Genomic DNA, 27866 nt, shown 5'->3' on the forward strand with positions numbered 1-27866 from the left:
TATTTTTTTTTTTTTTATTCATGGCTCTTTTACTTACTCTTATGTAATATCAACACTGATGGACGTGACTATTGCTATGCAAGAATAGCTTTAGCTCTTTTTGTTCTATTAACTGCGGTAGTAGTATTTTTTGAAGATAGAGGTTGAAAAGGTGAAACAGGCCCTTTTAGAAACTCCTCTGTGTTCTTAATCCATTTTATGGTTAATAATCAGCTTCTCAATAGGAGTTTTTTCCCCGAGGGTCATTATCACACATTGATTAGTGGCATGTTAAAGCAATTTAGCATTTCTTCATATTCTGTAAGCTAAAGCCCTGCCGCTTGCCCGGGGTCTCAATATTAGCTTGGTTTAACATCACAGAGTGTTTTTTCATCAGCTTTCCCAGCAGGCTATTGTAGCGGCAGTGAAACAGAGGTCACATCCTCACTGGCCATACATCACACCGCTAATGGTGCTATTAGCATCGCCTGCGCCATCGCTCCCCAAATGAGAAATATGCATTGTTTGGCTCAAATGTGCATAATGATAAGCGCCTAAATGATTTGCGGCATTAACTTTGAATGACATTGTCTGCATTGTTATAGGAGGGGTTTTGTCACCTGCAGCGTGCTGAGTTATGCTGATATTATTTTTCAGTATTAAAGAAGAAAAATGTGAATATTCTGTGATAACTATTGCTTGATCAATTACTTTACAATTTACAGCGATAAGGAAAAATGTAAATCAACTTATACTCTTAATTTTGAGACATATTATATTATATTATATTATAGTTGTCAGTATTAAAGAAGAAAAATACTAATTAAGGAGTGAAATGGGAAGGATTTTGTTTATTTATTTTGTATTTATGTTTTTTTGTAATAAAGAAAATTTTGAATTTTCAGTACAATTATTACTTAATTACTTTTTTACAGTGTTGTGGTAAAAATCCAATTGCACTCTTAATTGTAAGAAAAAATACATATATTATATTATATTATATTATATTATATTATATTATATTATATTATTTTATATTATATTATATTATATTATATTATATTATATTATATTATATTATATTATATTATATTATATTATATTATATTATAATATATATATATATATATATATATATATATATATATATATATATTATACACACACACACATACATATACAGTGTGTAATACACATACATATACAGTGGTAAAAATCCAATTGCACTCTTAATTCTAAGAAATACATATATTTATATTATATTATATTATATTATATTATATTATATTATATTATATTATATTTTGTACTGTACAATTATTACTTAATTAAACATTACAGCAAGGAAAACCCCATATCAACTTGCTCACTTCATTCTGAGAATATTATATTTGATTTTATATATATATATATTAGTACATACACACACACACACACACACACATATATATATATATAGACACACACACACACACACACAATTATTATTATTATGTAAAATTACATATTATATTATCTTATATTATAATAATTTTTCAACATTGAAAAATTGTACATTTTCTTTTCTTTCTTTCATTTACTTAAATAATTATCACTCAATTACTATAATATTTACAGTATTAAGGTAAAAATCCCAATCAAATTGCACTTTAAATTCTGAGACGGAAAAAAAAAACGTACATACATGCACACATATATTATTCAGTATTAAAGTATTTTCAGATGTGCATAATGATCAGTTTTAACTTTGAATGACATTGGCTGTATTGTTATGGGAGCGATTTAGTCACCTGCGACATGCTGAGTTCATTCAGCGGCTGACTGCTCTGTTATTTTCCATTCAGCTGCAGATGTTTGATGAAGGCAAGCTGCCGTTTGTCCCGTCAGGTGTTTTGGGGGTTAAAATGGGCCGCCCCGTGTGAGGGATGAGTGTGGCTTTGGGATATGTGCCATTTACGCGGGGGTCAGAGTGCAGGGAAGCGAAAGAGTGCGAGCGAGCAGAGTTTACCATAATTGAGCTGTCAGTATTCTGCTGTGTCGCCGCACCTCAGGTTGCCACAGAAATGAGAAAAACATTTTTATAAAAATGTTATTTTCCACTACAGACCTCTATTATTTATTTCATTCCCTTCCCTTGTCTCTGTCAGACTGGTTCTGATGGGGTTAATAAAATAGGGGTCCGGGGTCTCGACTTCTACATTACAAACTCTGTTTTTTTAGCCAAGGACAAAACAGCGTCTTGGATTCGCAACTGGCCTCCTTCAATCGATGTATCCATGTCAATAGGTTTACCCAGCGCTCCATTCTTTACTCTATACAAAAGCATATCTCCGTTCTTCGCATTCGTCCCCGAGCTGAGTGACCTACATGCCAGTCAGAGCGATTTGCTAAGAAAGCCGAGTTGTTTGGATGGCTCACCATCTCATTGTCTCTCAGTAAATGTATTTTTTCAGTAAATCCCTCCTTTCAGAGGCAGGATATGAAATCATAGTGAAATGTGAAGGAGTGTCAGTGTCAGGCTGAGGAAAATCCCCATCTAATGAACTTGTGCACCCGTGGCCACCTGTCTTACGTCTTTAAGCTCAACACACACATCGACTCCTTAATGCTAATGCTGTGACTTACAACAGACTCTTTCAGAGGAAACAGAATGAGAGAGTGTCATGGCATGAGTGTTGAGTGTTGAGTAAATCCTTGCCAAACAATCAGAGGCAGCTGTAGCCTCAAATCTTTTCTGGAAAGTCCGGAATCTCAATAGTGTAGAAGAACATAATGGAAGCTATGCATGGAAGTAAAACTCTGTGTTTCTGTTTCTCTCCCTGTGTCCCAGCGCCCAGTGCTCCTCCTCAGCAGGTGACGGTCCTCACGGTGGGCAATCAGAACAGCACATCCATCAGTATCTCCTGGGACCCTCCTCCTGCAGAGCATCAGAATGGCATAATCCAGGAATATAAGGTAACTGCCACGTGACTCCATCAGAAACACCAACAAACACATGCAACTTAATAAATATCCAAATAGACTTGCACTCTTAATTCTCTTAATATATTATATTATATTATATTATATTATATTTACTGCTGGGCAACAATAAAATTTTTTAATTGCGATTAATCGCATTATGCACAAAATTCAATAATGAATTCAAAAGTAGTGTATTGTGCACTTTTTTCATTTAAAGTACTGCTATATGAACAAAAGTGCAATAACATTTGGTTTGCAAAAACTTTAAACAAATAAGGTGCTTTTTTACAGCAGTATTCCTTTTACATAGTAAAAAGCAGTTAAAACATTTCTTGTAAATCTCAACTTATAACATTAATGTAATCAAATTAAATATATAACCAAAGCTATTTGCCACTGCCAGGGCATTAACGTTATTATATTATATTATATCTTCATGGAACATGATCTTTACTTAATATCCTAATGATTTTTGGCATAAAAGAAAAATCAATAATTTTGACCCATACAATGTATTGTTGGCTATTGCTACAAATATACCTGTGCTACTTATGACTGCTTTTGTGCTCCAGGGTCACATTTGAGGATGTTTTAAGGGGTTAAACTCAATAAATAATATGTGTACAATAAGTCGTTTTGGATAGAAGCACCCACCAGATGACTGTTTACGTTTTTTTTTGTTTTTTTTACTTTTGTTCAAAATGGGCCTCATTTATGAAACACAAGCAGAACAAATTTCTCTATAAATTGTCTGTAAATCCCTTCATGCATAAATAGCTGTACTGAATTGAATGCAACAATTTACATAAAAATGGTTTTGCGAGTAGTTCACACAAAAATCGTTTTCGTTAATGAGGCCCAATCATTAAAAATGACTTTTTACAGACAATTTGCTATTTTCTCTCTCTCTCTCAGATCTGGTGTTTAGGGAACGAGAGCCGTTTCCATGTAAATAAGACGGTGGATGCAGCCATCCGCTCAGTGGTGGTGGGGGGTCTCCAGGCGGGGGTCCAGTACCGAGTGGAGGTGGCCGCCAGCACCAGCGCTGGGGTGGGGGTGAAGAGCGAACCACAAACCATCATTATTGGTACGGGACATCTTTTGGTTTCGATAACCTTTCCTGTCACACTGCATCTGCCTTTTATCTGTGATGGGCAGAAATATCTTAAAGTGGGGTCACCAGAATCAAAATTAAATCTCACGGTCAGCGACGCAGATTTTTTTTCCAGGTCTTTGGGTGTTTACAGTGTGAGTTATGTGAGTTTTAGCAGGTTGTGACTGGTTTGACCCATAAGTGATGATTTGGCCAGTGACATGCCCTTATTCCAAAATGTCAAGCTCACTATCCATCTTCACGCACAGCCAGGAGCTGATAGACTATTTATCAAGATTGCAGTTTGTGTGTATGTGTGTGTCCTACCAGCTTTTGAAGTAAAAAAAAAAGGCTGATTTAGCTACAAGACAACAAATATCCCTAGGTTATTGTAAATAGTTAATGTGCTCATCACTTCAAAAGGGAAAAAAGTTTGTTTTTAGAACATTTTATCAACTTTCTCTGATTTTTATTTTATTTTTTTTGCTGAGGTGGGACATGTGGGCAGGGTTAAATAATATTAACCAATAATCTTTATAGTCTAACATGATTCCATCCAATCAAATCCAAAAGGATAATAATAGGTACTGTAAATACTGTTTTGTGTTTTTATATAGCATTTTGTGTTATTTAGTATGTATATTTTTGCTTGTGGGCGGAGTTATGATTCCATCCGATCCAATTTGAAAGGATGAAAAACAAGTCTCACCTTTCATTATTTTTGCCAAATATTGAAATAATGTCACATTAAGGAAATTAAATGTGCTGTAAATGCGGTTTAGTGTTATTTATGCAACATTTTGTGTTCTTTATTTCAGTTTCTTATTTTATATTTTTGCTGAGGTGGGACATGTGGGCTATATTAAGTAATATTAACCAAGTCTCATCTGACATTATTACTGATGAATATTGAATTCATATCAAAATTAAATGTACTGTAAATACAGTTTTGTGTTATTTATACACATTTTGTGTTATTTGGTTTAATGTTTTGTTATATATTTTTTTGCTGAAGTGGGAATGTGGCCAGGTTTAAGTAATATTAACCAATAATATAAGTCTAACATGATTCCATCCAATCAAATCCTAAACGATAATAAAAGTCATAAATAAATGTAAGTCTCATCTTACATTATTACTGATGAATATTGAAATAATATCACATTAAGGAAAGTAAATGTGCAGTAAATACTGTTTTGTGTTATTTGTACAACATTTTGTGTTAGTTATTTTAGTTTTTTATTTGATGTTTTTGCTGAGGTGGGACATATGGGCAGGGTTAAGTAATATTAGCCAATACTATTTATAGTTTAACATGATTCCATCCATTCAAATCTTAAAAGATAATAAAATCTCACATTATTTCTGATGAATGTTGAAATATCACATTAAGGAAATTAAATGTGCTATAAAAACTGTTCCGTGTTATTTTGTGTTTTCGTTTTTTTCTGTTCTGTTCACTGAAGTAACGCTAAAGATCAAGGTGATGTGCTTTTAACGCTCTAGTTGAGTTGATTAAATTCTGCTCTGATGTTCACTGGAGCACAAATGTTTTTCTCGTGCTATTAAACTAATTTAGAAACTCACCCACAATTTTCAGTTTACCAAATAGCGGTTTTCTCTTGCGTGTGTGTGTGTCCATGTAGGTAAAGACTTCCGGGATGTGATCATGAGCAGGAACAACAGCATCACGGAGCAGATCACGGACGTGGTGAAGCAGCCGGCCTTCATCGCGGGCATCGGAGGGGCCTGCTGGGTTATTCTGATGGGCTTCAGCATCTGGCTCTACTGGAGGAGAAAGAAGAGAAAGGGTCTCAGCAATTACGCAGGTAGAGACCAGATCCGCTTGAGCTACACACAGCGGCAATTGTTTTCAGATGGCACAGGAAGCACAGCTTCCCCTAAATGCGTGTTTAGTACAAATAATACAAATATTGTTAGTATTTTAGCAAATTAAACCATGACCCATAGAGCCCGCGCTTTACTGGTCTATTTATTTTAATAAAGCAACGAGTGATGTTCATTGGATAAGAGGCTCTAAAGTACCGTTTTGTGTCCTTATTTGTATTTTTAAAGCTTTTGAATGGGACATATTCTGCTTTCAATCAATGTGTTTTTGTCCCAGCTTTCGCTATATGATGATTTGTTCAAGCTCGTAAATGGACAGGACTTTGCTGCAAATGGCCAATAATTGAAAAATGAACCCTTGTGCTGTGTTGAAAATTCTTTATCTAATTTAGTGTGCTCACCTTTTAAAAATGTCTTGTAATTCTCTCGTTATGCTATATTATCACCAAATCTTGGATTCAGTCTTTAATAACAGCATGTTTTCTTTCAATTAGGACAGGTTTTGTATTTCTTTTTGGAACTGACTGCTTGTAGGCTTCATTGATCTAAGCTTATGCACCTCAGTTTTTAAGTAAAAAAAAAGCATTATTTGTGAATAGTTTTGGCAATATTCACACAAAATCGGAGGCGTATAAACTCATATCAATGAGGCTTATGATCAAAACCTGTGGTAATTGAAAGAAAACAAGTTGCTAAAAAGATTGAATCCGATATTTGGTAACGATATAGCATAATGGGAAATTTATATGCAGTTTTTTGGAGGCCAGTCATTTTTGATCAGGAACTCCACAAGTGTAACAATATCAAAAAAAAAAAAAAAGAAAAGAATTGTTGGGAGGTTGTTCCTTGTGTGAGCAAAGTCAGTAGTCCAATGTGATAAGAAAGTGTTTTTTTTTTCTTTCACTCTTTAGTAGTACTTAGAAGCAACATTGCAGATATTTAAAAAAAAATTATAATAAAGTACAACTTTTGCCATTGATAAGTGATATCTGTGCATCCCTACTATTTAAAAGCACCAGCCGCCACTGAAAAACACACTCTTTTGTTTTGTTTTTGTTTGCTTTTTACACTTTATTTTAATTGTGTTTGTGTGTCTCATTCCTTTGGCTGCTGTCTTGCTGTCTTGACTCTGATGGCATAACGCAAACCTTGCGCAAACACACTCCAGTATGCATGTGAATAATCATGCACACGCACAGAAACACACAAACCTTCCAAAGCCCGACTGAGCACTGCAGGCTTTTTAACACGCACTCTTCTCTGTCTTCTTGTTTTTGCAGTTCAGTCGTTCACCTTCACCCCTGCAGGTACTGTTCATTTGTCCCGTCTTTTCGAAACCTCCATCCCTTCTTCCTGCATTTATCTTACTTTCCTTTACACAATCAAGTATCCCTTCCCATGATTCAACCTCACAGGTCTTCAGATGATGCCCACCTGACTTTGTCAGCACAGTATAGAGAGTAAATCTGGCTCTAAGGGTCTCAAACACAAATTATGGACAGATCTAGACGGTCTAAAATTGTTATTTGCAGATACAGGATAACATTCAAGGTCAAACTAAAGTGCAAGTAGCGAGCATTGATTTGTTGACTGCGAATAAACACCATTTTTACATGTCTTTATGAATGCTAACAGCGTCCGGTGGAAGATCTGTGGGCTGCAAGATCCTGCAGTTCTCCATTTGTGTTTCTTTGTCCTTTTCTTCAGGTCATTTTTTCAGTGGTGGTCACCTGTGCTGATCTTTTTTGTGTGGTTTTTCCATCTCATCTTTATCTTTCTTTTATTCTCCTGTTCTCTCGTTTTGTTTGTGTGAATTGTTTTTGTTCTCTACCTGAGTTCTCCGCTCTTTGATTCATTCTTGTCTTTGTTATTAACCGCTTGAACAAACTTACATGTGAGAATTGATTGTTCCCTCCATTCGAGGTTGTCGACATGTTTTCTGAAGATTTTCTTGTTTCCCTCCTCTGATATACACTTCTATATGTTCTGTTTTAACCAGTATAGAAATTATAGACACAGATCTGGGTTTTAAAAACTTGGATTTGATCTGAATTGAATACTACCTTACTGAATACTATTTAGTACACACTGCATACTGTTTGTAATTATTTATATTATGTTATAGTCTTTCTAAAAAATGTTGTTTACTTTTATTTAAAATATTAGTAGTAAGCTAAGTTATATGTGACCCTGGACCACAAAACCAGTCGCACAGGCATATTTGTAGCAATAGCCAACATGATTGTATATACATTGTATGAGTCAAAATTATTGATTGATTTTTTTATGCCAAAAATCATTAGGATATTAAGTAAAGATCATGTTCCATCAAGATATTGTGTTAATTTCCTACCATAAATATATCAAAACTTAATTTTTGATTAGTAATATGCATTGCTAAGAACTTCATTAGGACAACTTTAAAGGCAATTTTCTCAATATTTAGATTTTTTTTGCACCCTCAGATTTCAGATTTTCAAATAGTTGTATCGCAGTCAAATATTGTCATATCCTAACAAACCATACATCAATGGAAATCTTATTTATTTATGTATAAATCTCAATTTAAAAAAATGGACCCTTATGACTGGTTTTGTGGTCCAGGGTCACATATATGATCATAAATAAATAATAATACAAAAATAAATAAAACAATTTATATGTTGTTAGGATATATATTAATGTATTATATTATCTTAAACAAAGTAAAATTTTAGTATTATATTTAATACATTTTTTGGATGATGTCTTAACATTTGGCATCAATTTGTAAGCAAAAAAGAGACATTGATATTAGATTATTGGATGCATTGCATTGAGGGATATTGTACCTAGTGAAGCTCGCATTGTTGTACCTTTAAGTAAATATAGTATTCATACTATATATTGTAGAAAATCGAAAGAATAGTATACCATTCCAAACACAGTCCATCAAATATCATCTCATTCTGAAATACGGTCACGCTGCCATTGATTTTCCACTTTATGTTCACAATATCAGAGAAATGTTTGTAATTCAATGGTTGGTTTGTCCGCAAGTTACATGATATATAGGAGATTCACAGGCCTACCAGAGGTTAACCAGTGATGACCTGATCCAGTCACACGATCGGCCACAATCACACTGTGAATTGATAACACAAAAAAGCAACAACAAAAAAATCATTCAGCAAGCCCAGGTTCCCTCCACATCTCTCGGGGATTGTGTGCGGATTGAGGTGTGCTTTTATCTTGTAGGAGGGTTTCGCTCCAAACTTCATTACCGATGAAATCAGTCTCCCTGCAAAAGCGGACACCGCCGCACTCCACTTTTCCCCAAGATAAGAGCGTACCAGTCAGCTGTTCGAGTCTTATGGCCTCGATATCCCTCGACTTCATTTTAATGCACTCCAGTCGTCTCTCCTCACCACTGCTTGAGTGGGCTTCAAGGTTGCCGGCTCCCAGGGGCCCACATCTTTCTTGGTTTCTTGGTCCCATGTGCCGAGCAGATAAGTGTGGCGTTCAGACGCATTACCGGCATGCCAGACCCCATATGCTTGACGCTCATGAAGGCAGTGGCCCATGCTAGCGAGGGCAGCTTCTTGCGCCGAGTGAAAATCGTTGGTTTATTCTTGTTTCCTGGAGACAAATTGTCTTTGTCTCATTATCACGGTTCACTGCAAATCATGTGAACGTTTCAGGGCTTACAGAACAAAGAAAGACAGCCGATTCTGCAACGTTTTTTTTTTATATGTTTAATCGGCAGTTGGGTGTAAGAGGTAAAAGCGAATACACCTGTTCACACAAACACCCACTTTCCTCCTTTAAACCTGTCATCGCCGCGAGGTTAAATCAAGTTGTGCTTGGACGGGAAGGAAGGATTTGATGGAATTTTTATACGGGTGATTTTGTCGTGCCGCAGTAAATGCTTATTAAATAGGAGTAATCAGTTTTCATATTGGAGAGAGTGCTTATCTGGAGCTCAGCCTAAAGCCGAGACCAGCGCCAGTCTACGGGCCACATCAAAGCGCCAGCAATGTGTCCTATTGTAGATAGGCACTTAACAGACCCGCACACACACATAGCGCCACATAAATGGGTACCTTGGGGAGAGAAAATACCTTCAGTGTTTGTTCTCAATTTACTGAAATGCCAGATTCCGGAATTAGCAGCGAATGCAAATAAACCCAACAAACAGCGGGCCCAGGGTAATGTTTGGACTGTCTGTTTGACAGAAGAGGTGATGGATTGTTAACAGTGGAGAGAAAATGTCACTGATCTAATTCAGATTCTCTGCAGGGTGTGTAAACGGACCAGGAGTCACTCTGGATTAGTTTATGTGATGTTTGTTAAATAAGTGTGCATGCTTGAACATTTCTTCATTCATTTACTCACCTTCATGTCTTTATTCTGTGGAACACAAAAGAAGATTTAAAAAGAAATGCATCAGTGTTTTTTCATACAAAAAGGCCAATGGGGTTCAGTATAGTTTTAAACCCCATTGACATTCACTAAATGGACAAAAGTGTTTTCAAATACACGCCTGATTTAGTCTCCTTTTCATCAGTAATCCATCGTTCTGTTTGCACACTTTTTGTGTAAATCACTTTCTTTTGGCAAGAATATTGAGGCAAAACCCAGAGAAAATAGGAAGTTATGGAGATAAAATGACAAAGATGCTTTAATTTCATAAATTAATTCTGCATGTTTATTTACAGCGTGCTCTAAACAATTCAGTCACTCATGAAAGATTACTATGACACATACTGGAGACGTCTTCATTTCTTAATCAGTTCCAGCTGTTTAATTTGGAATCGTGTTTAAAAAATTGTGAATTATGATGGAAATGATGCTTAAGAGAGTGATTTTGCTATGATGACTCAGTCTCTTTCTCTCTCGCTCTTTGTTTTCTACCCTCTTTCTGACCCCAGTGACATTCCAGCGTGTTGATGGAGGCTTGATGAGCAACGGGAGGTAAGATTCCTGTCATCCGCTCTCTCGTTCCCCTTGTTTTTCCTCGGCATGCCACAAAACAGTGCTAGTTATTATCTTTGTGCCAATCACCTGCCTTTAACCTTCAAAGACCAGCCCCTCAATTCCAAACCTCATTCATATTCTGTCCATCATCTCCTGGAAGGTCATCAAAACCATTATCCTCTACAAGGCAGTCGTCTTCCAGCGCATACTCCGCTTTTAAGGGTTCGTGCCATCGCTGCACTGTTAGAAATTCATCTTAAGAGACTCTGAGGACGGGAGTTATTGAAAGGTTGTTCCTATAGGTTTCTGTGAGGGTTCTTGCGACACACAACCGATTCTTATGGGTCAACAGCTTGATTAACCTTCTAAAAGTCACAGTAGAATCCATCAATGCGGAACAGTTCTTTGCATAACCATTAAAACATGGTTCTTTCAAATATAAATAAATAATTCAACCAGACGTATTGTTGATTCGCACCACTTTGTGGGTGTTCAGTGACCCCAGTGGAATCTGTGATGAAGACAATATTTTATATTTTATAATATATCATTTGGTTATTTTTTTTATATAAATTCTAATATACTATAATTAATAATAATAAATATATATTATGTTGATTTAATAAAAAAATGTAGATAACTGAAATTAATTAATTAATTATATTACATTAAAATAGATTATGTACTTGGATTTTTGTATAAATTATAACATAACATATAATATAATATAATATAATACACACATTCTGTATATATTTTGAAAATATTTACATTTATATACATTTATATATCTATATTATTATATTTTATATTATATATAAATATAGTTAATATATAAACATAACATATTTTTCTTAAATATATACATGCATGTGTTTGTATTTACATATACATAATAAATATACACAGTACACACTCATATATTATGTAAACAAATATATATATATATATATTTTGGATGCGATTAATCATTTGACAGCACTAATTTATATCAATATTTTTAGTTAACATAATATATAATATGTTGATTTAATTAAAAAATGTGGATAACTGAAATTAAATGTATTATATTACATTAAAATGCATGATATACTTGGATTTTTGTATAAATTATAATAATATAATATAATATAATTGCATTTATGTAATTATTTTAAGTTAACATAATATAGAATATTATGATTTAATTAAAAAATTTAGAAAACTGAAATTAAATGTTACATCAAAATAATAACAAACTTATAATATCTACATCACCTAATAATAATAATTTAATAATAATCTATCATTATACAACATTTTAATTTAAATTCTAATTAAATTCTAATATAATATTATAATGTAATAGATTTAGATTATAGATAGATTTTATGTGCATTCTTGTATGTATCGTTACCCATGAGCACCCAGTTTTATCAACAGATCAAACTACAGCATGCACCCACAGCAAGTGTGCGTTTATACATCAAGCTCGCTCTGATATCACCATATGACTGATGGATGAAAATATGAGATCTGCCTGTTTGTGTACCCTGCATCCTGTCAAACACACACATACTGTACGTACACACACAAATCTCCGCACATCTCCCTTCACGGACGGCTAGCCGCTCATAAATCTCACCCCCCAAAAAGAATTAGCTGGAACAATTTAAGCAGAGAGGGGTTTTATTTTATCATTTGTCAGCCCCCCTTCGTCCCTGCTGCCTGTACGGACCCCCGCAGTGATAAATTTGCCTGTCACCTCAGCTGGGCGGCTGGAATATGAGCATGTGTAATAATGTAAAAATAATTACCCCAGGGAGAGGCAAGACTAACCCTTCTGGAATCTTTCGGCAGGCCTCGGTTTTTTTAGGGGGTGGAAAGGAGAGTAAGGGTTCGTTTGAATGACACCAGTTACCTGCTGGACAGAAGTGGAAGGTCTGTCTCTTTGGTGTCTTTTATCACACCTGACAGGCCAAATCCAGTTTTTCTGTTTTAATTCCACACACCCACACCTCTTCTCATTGTCTCTGCTGCTGTATCAATAGATTGAAGGTGTTTGAGTGGCTGGAATTAAAGCCGCAGCAGTGTCACCTGATTCCCCTGCAGGAAGTCGAGTTCTGCTGATTGATTTGAAGATTCTATTCCAGATCCCATGGGTCTCCTATCTAATCAAAGAGGACGTCCAATTGTATTTTTTTGTAATAGTGATACCTTGTCTTTAGCTGTATAACACCCTAGAGATCAGAGATAAGCACTTAACTCTTTAGATCTGAATTAAGACAGACATTATTGCAAACAGTATGAGGTCTGTGTATAAAATGCATTATAAAGCTATTCAAAATGCCTTATTCTTCTCAATTTAAGCCTAATATATTATATTATGTTATGTTATGTTATGTTATGTTATGTTATGTTATGTTATGTTATGTTATGTTATGTTATGTTATGTTATGTTATGTTATGTTATATTTGGTGCATTATGAATGCATCAAGGATACCTTTTACAATATTTTCAATATGGTAAAAAATTTACATTCTAGCATGTTTTATTGATTTGATGAAATTAATAATTTTTTGTAAAAAAAAATAAAATACTGATATTTTAACCCATTTAAACTAATAATAATAATAATTTTATCAACACATAATAATCATAATAATTATATCTGTAATGTTAATTTTTTTTTATATATTTTGTAAATATTTACGAATTTTATATAAAAAATATTAATGTCACAAATTTTTGTTTACACGCTATTTTACTGAACAAATTCAGATTTATATTGGAATATTATATGTAAATAATAACAGAATGCAATGCAGTGACAGTGAACATGTTTCACATCTTAACTGTTACTGTATTGTATATTTTATATTGTGTATTGAGCAGTCAACATCCAGGACTGTAATAGAATGCATTATATACAGTATACATGTTTCGTTTTATTGAAATCTTCTGCACGTTTAGGTGGGTTTATGCTGTGAATGGTGCTCTACATGCATCGGAACACTTGATCTGTCTTCTGCAGTGAATCCCCGTGACTAAAGTTCTTGGAGAGATAATGAGAGAATGTGTTCATTTGTTACAGTCTTTGTTTATTGCATTAATTAGACGAAAGCAAATGAAGCCGCGTCTGTTCCTGCAGCTCCTCATTGGCTGCTGCCAAATTGCTCGTACTGAACAATTACGCTTAATCGATCACAGAATAAATGATTCATGGAAGATGAATAGGCGGCATATTGGTCAGGCCTTGAACTAGAAACTGATAATGGCAGATTGTTTTTTCTTACACGCTTTCATTTTCTTGCACTGTTTTTCTTAATTCATTTTTTACTTTCATTTCTTTATGTACCGCCTTGCTTGTTTTTCTTTCTTTCTTGACTTCCATGACATATACTGTGTATGGTTTGTTAGAGTTCGGCTAATGCATGTTTCTGGTGATGGATACAAATTCTGGCTTCCCAATACATTACAACAAGAGTGATGAGAGAAAAAAAACAATACATGGACAAACCAGTCACTCTTTGTTCAATGCGAGTGCTGTATGCTGAAATAACTGTCATTTATGCCGTCATCACGTGTTGATAGTGTAGGTGAGACCTGAACAGCACACGTTGCTATCTGTGTTTAAACTAAACTCATTTAAGCCTTGCCAGTTTAAATATTAAAGAGCCAGAAGACCTGAACTCGCACAGTAAGAAGATCTGTGTGGTCGCTCATCCAAAGCGCGTGAACCCGCGTCTCAGAATGCGTGCAAATATTAAGCTCTCTGTGAAGTATTGTGTTTGAATGGACAAATTCACACAAAAATTATGTCAAAATGCCCGTCTTGGTGAGTATCCTAGCAGACATTAGTCGGCTGAACGTACAGTATCAGTGCACTGGATTTGTATGCTGAAATAACTGTCATTTATGCCGTCATCACGTGTTGATAGTGTAGGTGAGACCTGAACAGCACACGTTGCTATCTGTGTTTAAACTAAACTCATTTAAGCCTTGCCAGTTTAAATATTAAAGAGCCAGAAGACCTGAACTCGCACAGTAAGAAGATCTGTGTGGTCGCTCATCCAAAGCGCGTGAACCCGCGTCTCAGAATGCGTGCAAATATTAAGCTCTCTGTGAAGTATTGTGTTTGAATGGACAAATTCACACAAAAATTATGTCAAAATGCCCGTCTTGGTGAGTATCCTAGCAGACATTAGTCGGCTGAACGTACAGTATCAGTGCACTGGATTAGTGTGTTCTCTTAAAGTGACAGCACTTTCTTAATGTTAATCAAACAGTAACAACACGGAAATCTCTCACTGCTCTATATATATATATATATATATATATATATAGTATATACAGTCAACAAGTTGTGTGTACCATTACCCACCTTCTGTCCTTTTTTGCAAGACACTTTATTCCTTTCCTTCCTTTCTTTCAGATCTATGTGTTTATATGAACATATTTGTTTATATATTAGATTTTCACTGTGCTCAAAGTAAGCAGCAGCATCCTCCAGCCAATGTAAATCTGAAAAGCAAATGCGTGTTTCGGCATGCCTTAAGCGTAATTTAATGTGCAGGCTTTTAGTTGGGTCTCTCTGGCGCTCGCTCTTTCTGCGGCTGTATTGGAGGGCATGTGGGCTTGTAAAGCCCGGCTGATTTATGAAGTAGGATTGGGATTAATATTGCTCACTCGGCTTCTTTACGACGATGCTCACAGACGCACTGCGAGGTTGTATTTCACAGTTGTGCGCGTGTCTAGGAGCATGGCAGGGAAAAATGAGCCAAATCAAATCTCTGTGGTCTCAAGGCCACAGTGCGCTCTCGCTGTCTGAGGAGAGGGATTCGGGGCTGGGTGTCAGGGATGGGATGAGGCCCCTGGCCCCGCTCCCGGTGATTTGCAGAGCAGAGATATGCCAGCTAAAACGATATTTCTCAATCTAATCACCTCGCACGGGATAAGATGAATGCAAGGACAGAGCCGCCGTTACCACAGTCAACATCATCATCACCCACACTTACAAATGATCCCTGTGAGGACTGGCTGCAACTCTGTGCATGTGCGTGTGGATGTTTACCTGAGAAATCAAAGTCAAACTCATGAAACCTCCATTTTTCTCTGGCGAGCTCAAATTGCATTCCCTAGACATTTAGCCTAGACAGTAACACTTTACTGTGTAGGTTATTTTAACAATTTTGGGTTACACAGTACCTATACTTACAGTGTACTTACCCAAGAATGTACTGGTTAGTATTAGGTACAGTAACTAACTACATGGGCATTTGTATATATTAATGAATTATTAATTATTATGAGAAACTCTATATTTTACTTGGTCTCGCTGTTACAGTATTTAGCAGATTTTGATTTAATTGTGAAATGTAAGACTATTATATTATTGGTTAATATTCCCTGCCCACATAAGATGTCAGATATGAAGGAAAGTCTGAAGAAAGGTTGTTTCAGAGATGATCAAGTTATCAAGTGAGCCTATTTCTGCCTTGGAGGGGGAAAAAATGTAAAATATAAAATTACACAAAGAAAATGTAAAAATAAATTAAAAGAGAATAAGAAGTCATACTTAAAGTCACAGTTAAGAGACATGAAGTCGTAATTACTTTATTTTTCTTACTCTGGAGCTGATGAAACATGAAAACTGTTTTTTCCCCCCTTTAAGATAACAACAAGGAAAAATGACAATATTCCTTTAAAGTAATGAATGTAAAATATCTATAAAAAATAAATCGAAAAAAAATAAATAAGAAAATGCAGTCATACAGAAAGTCACAGTTATGAGAAATGAAATTACAATTAATTTGTCTTACTCTGGAGCAGCAGAAATGTAATAAATGAAACATGAATGAAAACGATTTGCTCTTTAAAATAACAAATTAAAATTATTAAAATATATTTAAAATAAATATAAAAAATGTAAATTAAAAGTAAAGAAGAAAATGCAATCATACAATATTTTGATGAAATATGAAAGAAAATATTTTTTTCCTTTAAAGTAACATAAGGTTTTTTACCCCCTTTAAAATAATAAATAAAACTTTGTTTAAAGTAAATTTAAAAATGCAGTCATAGATAGTCACAATTATGAGAAATAAAATCAGTTTAAATAAAAGCAGTTACTTAATTTTTTCTTACTTTAGGGCAGAAACAGGCTTCCATAATACATTTTTATAAAACATGAACAAAACAAATCATTTGAAATGACATGCACATTTATTTCAAAGACAGGACATTTTTTTTTAAAATAGCTATTGTTTTTAAATATGGAAGGAGAAAAACACTTGATAAAGAAAAGTAACTCATAAAGATCACCTGAGGGCCAAACAAAACCAAAACAGCGAAGGTAAAGAGAGGACCTGATTGTAAACAGGTAGCAAAGAGCATTTCAGTAGAGGTGTGCAGAGAGCATTACATTTTTATAAAACATGAACAAAACAAATCATTTGAAATGACATGCACATTTATTTCAAAGACAGGACTTTTTTTTTTTTTAAATAGCTTTTAAAAAAAAGCTGTTTTTAAATATGGAAGGAGAAAAACACTTGAAAAAGAAAAGTAACTCATAAAGATCACCTGAGGGCCAAACAAAACCAAAACAGCGAAGGTAAAGAGAGGACCTGATTGTAAACAGGTAGCAAAGAGCATTTCAGTAGAGGTGTGCAGAGAGCAGGATTGTTTTTCAGACAGAAGAAATGCAGAGGTGGAGGGGGGGAGGTTTGAGTAGCCCTCGACGAATTACCCTATAAGAAGTCAACGTGTCTGAGGAGGAGCCATCAATTTGAATGACTCGTCCCCCCTGAGGGCCTGTTTTGGCATTCAGCTGCCACATCAGGGGGTGCTTAGTCTGTCAGGACCCCCGCCTCCTCGGCCCGAGACCCTCCATTCGGGCTCCGCTGGTTCTTATTAAAACCTGTGGCTTAGCGAGCGGCGGGCTGCTACACTGCCATTACCGGTATATTGCCCCCGGCTTCAGAAAACCACACACTGTTCCCCGGGCCTGGGGGAGACGAGCCACCTCAGGGCAAGTGTACTTCCACAGAGAGCAGGAGTGAGAGGAGACGAGAGAGAAAGTCACGGTGAAATAGAGAAAGAAAAGAGACAAAGACAACTGGGGTGTGTTGATGCACATCGGCGCTTGAGTCTTTGGATGAGCGTGTTTGTGTCAGACACTGTACACCAGGCAAACAAGGTCAGATGAATAGGAGATATTACAATGCTCAACATGGCAGCTGTCAGAAATGAAGTGTTTAAAGTTAAGTATAAGTTACAAAGTTATATTATAGGTCTAATATGCATGTACTATAGACTTTTAAGTGCATACCTGTATTTATTATTTGTTTGTTTGTTTATACAAACTGCAAACACACTGTTCCCCGGGCCTGGGGGAGACGAGCCACCTCAGGGCAAATGTACTTCCACAGAGAGCAGGAGTGAGAGGAGACGAGAGAGAAAGTCACAGTGAAATAGAGAAAGAAAAGAGACAAAGACAACTGGGGTGTGTTGATGCACATCGGCGCTTGAGTCTTTGGATGAGCGTGTTTGTGTCAGACACTATACACCAGGCAAACAAGGTCAGATGAATAGGAGATATTACAATGCTCAACATGGCAGCTGTCAGAAATGAAGCCTTTTTAAAGCTGTGTTTAAAGTTAAGTATAAGTTACAAAGTTATATTATAGGTCTAATATGCATGTACTATAGACTTTTAAGTGCATACCTGTATTTATTATTTGTTTGTTTGTTTATACAAACTGCAAGTTGAAAATGTATTTACTTATATATATATATATATATATATATATTCCTGGTTAAACAGAACAGCGGTGTATTAGCTAAACTTTGTTTGTTTACTGACTTTCCTTAATGGATCATGAACGTTATTTGTTTGTTTGTTGATTTATTTATTTGTATAATAATAATAATATATAATAAAAATAATAATAATAATAATTATTATTATTATTATCATCTAATGACTGAATTACTATTAACAATTAAACAACAAACTAATTAAACAACTAAAACAAATGAAATATTTGATTAATATTTAATTAATTATTAATTATTTGTATATTTATAATAACTTTTTTTTTATTTATGTATTTATTTATGTATTTATTTATTTATTTGATTGCTTGCTTGCCATAATGGATTATGAAAATTGTTTGTTTGTTTGTTGATTTGTTTATTTATTTGTGTAATAATAAATTATTATTATTATTATTATTAAATTACTGAATTACAATTAACAATTAAACAACTAAAACTATTGAATTAATTCATATATAATTAATAATTAATTGTTAATTATGTGTATATTTATAATAACAGTAACTATTTATTTATTTATTTATTTATTTGAACAACATATGGTTGGGTTAGTGACTGAATAATAATTTCAATCTTTAGAAAAGCATTTATTTATTTTAGCAATAGCTATTATTGTTGTTGTTGTTGTTTGTAGTAGTATTAGTATTATTATTATTATTATTATTATTATTATTATTTGGAACAACACATGAGTGCATACATTCATTACCAAGATGGCCGTTGAGTGTACTGACTCGCTTTTAAAAATGTCTTTTGGTTTCCGCTCATGTCTTTGTGTTCTTTCAAAATCTCCTGTTCGCACCGGCATTGCTCTGTCTCCACAACCATGACCACAGATTGCTCCTCTAACAATCATGAAAGGTGAAATACAGAGATGTGGGCCGAAAAATGAAGGAGTCCTTGAGCGCTTCATTCATCCACCTCTCCACTCGTTCTCCATTCCTCTATTGTTACATTCCCAGCCTTCCTCAACCAATGGCTCGTTATTTCCATCTACGCTCATTCTGAAGAGACATGAACAGCCATTTTTATAGTGGGAGTGTGGCTTTAGCAGCACAAATGAAGGGATGGGGGTAAAAACACAAGTTCTCCTCAGCATCTGTTGCCCATGGCAACAAGCATCAGCGAGGTGATTGCACAGTAAAGTGGTGGTAATGGCCCACAGCACTCACCCGTGACAGCTTAAAGTCTTAATGATGCCTTTACGCCACACACACCCTCGGGAAGACACACAGCACCTGTTAAATCAAACCTCCTATGTGTGAGCTCGTACACACGCGCGCGGTTGTCAGATGTGGAGGAGTGTGTTGTAAAACACAGGAGTTCGCTGAGCTGAAGATGGTGTATTATAGTGAGGGTGATCTGTTAATTGAGGGTGTGTGTTGGCATGTACGGAAAAGGGCGTTCGCTTTGTGTGTGTTCTTACACAGCTACAATGAAAAATGCTGTCTTTGTTTAAAATCCTAAAGCTTTCTGATAATTTCCAGGTTTAAATGTAAAAAAAAAAAAAAAATCTCTCAGATATTGAGTGGGCCCTGCTACACTACCAGTGTTTTATCAAATAAAAATAGATGCTACATTGGAAAATGTGATAATCATTAGGAAAAAATCCGACAAAAATAAGCATTTTCTGTTGAAAGGAGATGCCATGAGAACGTCATGCACTTCATTTGTTTGTGTTATGTCTTTATTTGGACTCCCTGCAGATTTCTCTCATGTGTTTAATTCCGTCTTTTTTTTCAATCCTGCAGGAAAATATTAGATTGAGACAGACAGATGAAGAACAGACTCACAAAACTTTGTTCTGCTGTATTTTAAACTTTAGTTCCAATTTATTCTTGGTCTATTTCTATTATTTTGCTATACCTTACTGAACCTACACAAATGTAAGTCTTTATTTAAGTTTTTATACAAATATTTATAAAATCCCATTTGTACACCGCTAAACATCTATTGGTCATTTAAGAGATACTTTAAGTTGCCTATTATTATTGTTATTATTATTAGTAGTAGTAGTAGTAGTAGTATTAATAGTAGTAGTGGTAGTATTAATATTAATAATAAAAAAATAATAATAATAATATTGCTGTATAAATTACATATATAAATGTTATAAATTACATATATAAATATATGTAATAATTTATAAACACATTAATATATATAATATAATATAATTTCACACTGACACCAATATTTCATAATTCCATACTTATCTGAGCAAATATAATACTGCTACTAATAGTAGTAGTAGTAGTAGTAGTAATATGAGAATATTAATGATTTATTATTATTATTTATTTATTTATTTTAATTCTGTTTTTAGTCATATACATGTAATTGTATAATAATAATTATTATTATTATTATTATTTTTATTATTATTATTAATATTCCCAGATAGTTTTCTTGAAATAAAATTAGATTTGACCTTCAGTTCATAATAATAATAATAATAAAATCAGATAGAAAGAAAGAAATAACTGCCTGGAAATGTCATGCAAATTACTAATGTTGTACCTTATTAATTTTTATTTCAATTAATTTTAGCATTTTTAAATTTCTGTGCTGATTATACATATGCAAATTCCATGCACTGCTGTATAGAGCTATGAATGAAACTTTCATAAACTCACAAGGCTTAATTTATAAGTGAGCCATTATTAAAATACTCTGCCTGTTTCAGTCAAATCCATATCCAATAATCACAAATGAGTTGGCAAGTTATGGAAATTGATTGCTCAAACTGTGGAAAGTCAGAATCTAGGGAATGAAGTGTCACATGCATGGTTTGTGTTCCCGCAGTCGTCCTGGTCTGCTGAATGCCAGTGATTCGGGATACCCCTGGCTCGCTGACTCCTGGCCGGCCACCAGTCTGACTGTGAACAGCGGTTCTGGAGGACCCAACGACCTCAACAACTTTGGCCGTGGAGGTAAATCCACTCTCAGACACATTGCTGCATTGGCTAGGAATTTAGGACATATTAAATTGGTGACATCGGTTGTAGTCAAGAGTTCAAAGTGTTAAAAGCAAGCTGTCGCCATCAGTTGAAAGAAAATGTCCTCTTCCCCTTTTATATTCATGGGCGATGATTCATTCAGGGTGTCCTGGTGTTGTCCGTAAGATGAACACCTGTATGCATATTGCATCGGCCATTTTTGGATGCACACATTTATTCATCATGCGCTGGGACAGACTTATATCGTCACCCGCATCCTGCTGTCACACTGAAACGAATGGCTGTGGTTCTGACCCACTGTCAGACAGAGGAAGGCCCGATAGCAGAGGAGAGGGGTGATGGGGGAGAGAGGAAAAGATGGTGGTGGAGCAGTGAGTCGTGAAGGACAGCCGCAGCTTGAGTGGTGTAGATGCAGCTGCTGTATATCATTTTCTCTTCAGTACACACATATACACACTCACACATGTAGAGTTACAGCATTATTACCTCCTTCACACGTGCAAAGACAAAAATGCAAAGAGAATATAGTATAGCAGTGAGTCAAAGGGAAAGAATGAAAAGAAACTAAAGACCTGCTCACACCAAAAATATTGCATATCCACAAACTTTCAGTATGATTAATCTGTCTCGTTCTGTAATTTCTAATATAGTATGTAATAAATAATAATAAACAATATATTGATTAAAATGTATTTTTAATTATTGTTATTATTTATTATTATAAATTAATGTATTAAGTATTCTTATAGTTGAATATTTTTAGAATTTATCAAATTAATATTATTGTTGTTGATATTTCACACCGCCTCAGATACCACAATGTCAGAATTCCATAATTTTCTGAGCATTATTAGTATTATTATTATTATTATTATTAGATATTTTTATTAAGTATTCTTGTAGTTGTATATATTTATCATTTCTATTTCTACTATTATTATCATTATCATCATCAGTATTATTATTATTGATTTAGTATTTTAAAACTTTATTATTATATATATTATTATTAAGTATTCTTGTAGTTGTATATATTTATAATTTATATTATTGTTATTATTATTAAGTATTCTTGTAGTTGCATATATTTATAGTTTCTATTATATTGTTATTTCTATTATGTTATTATTATTTCTATTTCACATAGCCTTAGATACCAAATTTTCCAGAATTTCCCATTCCAGAATTATTTTAGTATTATTTCTTTGTGTGAATTTGTTGGGGTATTCAAAAATGTAAAAATTGACTTGAATCTGAAGATAAATAGATAAATACGTAATATTTAAAATAAAATAAGAATATATCAGACTTGTTGTTAAAGAGCATTGAATTTAAATGCACTGAAATATTTTGTTCTTGGAAAATTGACAACTTTTTCACCATATCAACCTCACAATCTCGTTCGTCTTCCTTGTATTCCATCTTCCTGTTCCACTCAGAAGTGATGCCCAGCACCCAGGCCGATAAGACGGGCACCATGCTTTCTGACGGAGCCATTTACAGCAGCATCGACTTCACTACCAAAGGTGGATTTGGCAGTCCAAGCCCCGCCTCCCAGGCCACGCCCTACGCCACCACCCAGATCCTCCATTCCAACAGCATTCACGAGCTGGCCGTCGATCTGCCTGAGGCCCAGTGGAAGACCTCCCTACAGGCCAAGCAGGAAATGGCCAGCCTGGGCTACTCACTGCCAGACAAGAACTCCTGCAACAACAGTGAGTCGGGCTGAAGGGCCGCGGGGGTGTGTGTGAGCTTGTTTGTGTGTTTTATTTGCGTCCAAAATCGTTTGAAACAAAGCCAGCTGCTCTATTTCTGGATATTGCCTGAGGTTTGTATCAGTGTTAATTTGACCATCGTTGTATTAATGTTGCATTTAGTTGACATTCAGGAACAATAAGACTGTGTATCTTATTACACAGCCCATAACAAAATCCATGACCCTTGAATGTGTTTCCGACCAACCGCATTTATTATTTAAATTGTCTTTAGGCTAAAAGAATGTAACATCATTAGCCAAGATTTATTCTATTTTGAAAAGCTTTTAGACAAATGCACTGGATTTTTTTTTTTTTTTTTTTTAATCAAAAAGTACTATTATCCATAATAATGAACTTATTCTCTGCAGTTGAGCAGAATGATAAATTGTAGATGTTCCTTAACGCAATTAAAAACCATTTCCGCTTTCATTTGGACTTAAATAAACCTCCAACTATGAAATTACTGTAAATCACAAGTATAAATGTTTCCATGAACTGGTTAACTTGCCAACAAATAGAATTAATTCCAGGAAAATTAGCACTAATGTATGATGTTAACCTCTGAATGAGACGCTAGAAACTAGACAAATTGAGAGATTTTAAAGCAATTAGGGCTCTGTTCCAAAGCCTAGTGAGCTGCCATGCTGTCTGCTACCTAAATAGGCAACATCCTAACCAAAAGAAAGAAAGAAAGAAAGCCTTGTAAGTGAATGATTTAGAACACTTTATCAAGGCAGCCACTTGTATATTATAGCATATTATGTTGTTATGTTATGTTATGTTATACATTTCTTTTTTACAGTATTTTATATTTAATATCATTATAAATAATTTAACATTATTACTAACAATAAATGTATATAGTAATATTTTATATATTATATGCATTATAATTATTTATAATAAATATATAACAAATAATACATTTAAATACTTTTATTTGAATTGTATTTGTTTTAAAATAGTTTTAATCATTTATTTGTATTTATTTTTCAATTTTCAAGAATTGAGTCTAAGCATGGTTAAATTAGAAAGAATAGGATTTTTAAATACAGTAGGAGTTGTGTGTGAGATCAGTGCTTTGCTTGTTGCTCTAACTGCACGCCCTTGCATGCGCTTGTGCCATCTTGCCCTCCACCTGATGCCACTTTTTTGCCCTTCGCCTCCACTAGCACTCCTTTTCATTCCTGACTACCGATTGGCTGATGGATTGTGTAATAGAATGCCGCACAACCAATCACAGGATTTCAGCACCACCAGCTCCCACAACAGCTCAGATCGGAGCAACAGTCTGTCAGGTTGGTATTACACCGGTCCAGGGTCAGCAGCCCACCCGCATCTTTCCTTCAGTCTACCCCTCACCCCTTTCACCTCCGCTAACCGTGGTGCATACGCCATGACTCCTGCTCTGTACTGTTGATAATATGGGTTTGTGTAATAACTGTGTTCCTTGTAGTCAAGTCGACTGAATCTACAACCTTTGTGTGAGGGCCTGGACAGAAAAGTCCTGGTTCTAGCAGGTTTCTAGTACTAAAATATGATTCTGCTGTGATATTAGGCAATTCTGAGCACTGACCTTTGCATAATGATTCCATAAATTCATCCTTTAACCATCTGGTGCTGTTTTTTTTTTTTTTTTGGCTGTTGTTGTTTTTTAATGAATGTATGAAATTTTAAGTCAATAATTTATTTAATATGTTGCGTTTTTAGGGGATTTTTAAAGTACTACTATATTTATGGAATAGTTATGATTCATTTATTACCTGTTCACCACAAGCATAACATTTCCAACTTAAACTGTCATATAAACTTGAATGCTTTGCTTGGTCTCTTTTTAAAGAAGACAACTGGCAGATTACTGACATTAAAAAGTGAAACAAAAAATGTTTTAATTATTATTAAAAATGCACAAAAGTTCTATTTGTACATTTATATGAAATATATATTTTTCCAAAACATGTTTTACTCTCAAAATGCGTGAAAATCAAAGCCATAAATCTAAACAAGTTGTGTTCCAAATTTGATATTGATATCTCAAAAAAATCAGTTTTCAGTACCAAACACTCACTAGATGAATTTCGCTTCCTATTCATTTCCAGTGCAGTCATTATTGACCATGAACAGTACGACTAAAGTACGACGAAGTGTGACTATTTTTTCAGGACCATTTAACTTTTTTAAATCATATCCATGATTTTTTGTGTTCACATAGCAATGCCAAAACCTTTACCAATTTTGCAGTCAGAAATGACTAAACAGCACCAGAGGGTTAAAAGGCAAAGTTTAAAATCACTTTTCACATGTGAAGGGCAAATGGCGCATGACACAATCCATTCAACCTTTATCTTCTGGCTCGGTTTGACCTGTTGCACACGCTGTAATTCCGGCAAAGCATCTTTTGACATTGTCATTAACCCTGTGTTAACAATGTCAGTGTGTTTTTGATTTAAACAGAGGTTTGTTTTGTCATAGGTTACTGTTGCAGCATAAAAGAAACCACTCGGAAATGCACACATGCACTCGAGCAGCTTGATCTGAGCTGATTCCTCCCTTTAATGGTTACAAGCTACAATAAAATTCATGTACTGAAAATTACAATGTCATTTATAGGACACGGAGACGGCCCCCATCCTCTCGTCTCGCTGTCCATGTGGCTCTCTTTCTCCTCTCTAATCAAGTTTCATGCCAGTGCTTTAACTGTGCAGTAATCCAACGCAGCCTCGGACATTAGATGGGAAACTCTCCAAGCATCTGGCTCAAGTGTTTCATGGGCTACAATTAGGACTCCAAGGGTAGATTTAGGTCAAACATCTCAACCTCTTCAGGCGAGGATTGTTTAGAAGATAGAGATCAGTTGACCAAATCGAAACATTCTGATTTTGTTTAACATTTGTACAGCATTTTAATGGCTGTAATGATATAATGTGATATCACATGTGTAGCAACCTGATTAACATGAAAACTGAGGTCGTATTTTATTATTTAGCATTGAGACAAATTATACAGATCATGCTTTTGGAAATATACACTACCATTCAAATGTCAAAATACAGCAAAAAGAGTAATATTGTGAAATATTATTATGATTTTATTGAATATATATGTGTGACTGCACCACAAAACCAGTGATAAGGGTCAATTTTTTTTAGATTAAAAATTGAGATATATACATCAAATAAGCTTTCCATTGATGTATGGTTTGTTATGATAGGACAATATTTGGCCGAGATACAACTATTTGAAAATCTGGAATCTGAGGGTGCAAACGAATCAAAATATTGAGAAAATGGCCTTTAAAGTTGTCCAAATGAAGTCCTTAGCAATGCATATTACTAATCAAAAATTAAGTTTTGATATATTTACGGTAGGAAATTTACAAAATATCTTCATGGAACATGATCTTAATATCCTAATGATTTTTGGCATAAAAGAGAAATCTACAATTTTGACCCATACAATGTACTGTATTTTTGGCTGTTGCTACAAATATTCCTGTATGCACTGGATTCCAGGGTCACATACATATACAGTATATATATATATATATATATATATACACAGTGCCTTCATTTTGTTATGTTGCTGCCTTATGTTAAACTGCTTTAAATTACTTTTTTTCCACATCAATCTACACTCCATACACCATAATTGTAAAGCAAAAAACTGTTTTTTTTACATCTCTGCAAATGTATTAAAAATAAAAAACTTAAATGATTCCATTGCGTAGGAAATTTAGCTCAGGAGCATTCATATTGCTTGTAAATGTTACTACACGTCAAGTGAAGTTAACCTGTGCCAAATTCATGATGACATTATGATTTGGAAAGGCACATGTCTTAATAAAAGGTCTAACAGCTGAAAATGCATATTAGAGCAAAGACCAAGCCCTGAGGTAAAAAAAAACTGCCTGTAGAGCTCAGAGACAGGATTGCGTCAAGCCACACATCTGGGGAAGAGTTCAGAAAAAAAAAACTGCTTCATTGAAGGGTCATAGAAGCATGTAGTCTCTGTTACCCTTAATGGAAGAAGTTTGAAACAACCAGGACTCTTCCTAGAGCTGGCCTCCTGGCCAAACTGAGCAATTGATGGAGAAGGGCTTTGGTTAGAGGGATGAACAAGAAGCTGATGGTCACTCTAGTTGAGCTACATGATCATATGTGGAGATAGGAGAAACCTACAGAAGGACAAACATCACTGCAACACTCCGCCGATCTGGGCTTTATGGCTGTGTGGCCAAACTCAATTCTCTCCTCAGTGAAGACACATGAAAACACACTTGGAATTTACAAAACAGCACCTAAAGGACCCTAAGACTGTGAGAAATAATATTATCTGCTCGGATGAACCTCAATTCCAAGCATCATGTTTGAAGGAAACCAGCCACTGCTCAACACCTGCAGAGTACCATCCCAAAAGTTAAGTGTGCTGGTAGCAGCCTCATGCTGTGGGGCTGTTTTTCAGCGGCAGGGGCTGGGGAACTCATCCGA

The 27866-nt window shown here is 34.8% G+C and overlaps 1 protein-coding gene across 1 annotated transcript in view; it reads left to right on the forward strand.

Moving 5' to 3' along the window:
• Positions 1-27866, forward strand: part of LOC107585779 (roundabout, axon guidance receptor, homolog 2 (Drosophila)) — a 360609-nt gene that overhangs the window by 324782 nt on the left and 7961 nt on the right. The window contains exons 16-23 of the mRNA XM_016272927.1: positions 2810-2934; positions 3859-4030; positions 5683-5865; positions 7165-7191; positions 10795-10837; positions 21468-21595; positions 23062-23337; positions 24552-24677. Of these exons, the coding sequence (XP_016128413.1) occupies positions 2810-2934; positions 3859-4030; positions 5683-5865; positions 7165-7191; positions 10795-10837; positions 21468-21595; positions 23062-23337; positions 24552-24677 (1080 nt within the window). The remainder of the gene's footprint in view (positions 1-2809; positions 2935-3858; positions 4031-5682; positions 5866-7164; positions 7192-10794; positions 10838-21467; positions 21596-23061; positions 23338-24551; positions 24678-27866) is intronic.

This window comes from Sinocyclocheilus grahami, unplaced genomic scaffold (assembly GCF_001515645.1).
Source record: "Sinocyclocheilus grahami isolate Dianchi unplaced genomic scaffold, SAMN03320097.WGS_v1.1 scaffold74.1, whole genome shotgun sequence".
Classification (NCBI taxonomy): domain Eukaryota; kingdom Metazoa; phylum Chordata; class Actinopteri; order Cypriniformes; family Cyprinidae; genus Sinocyclocheilus; species Sinocyclocheilus grahami.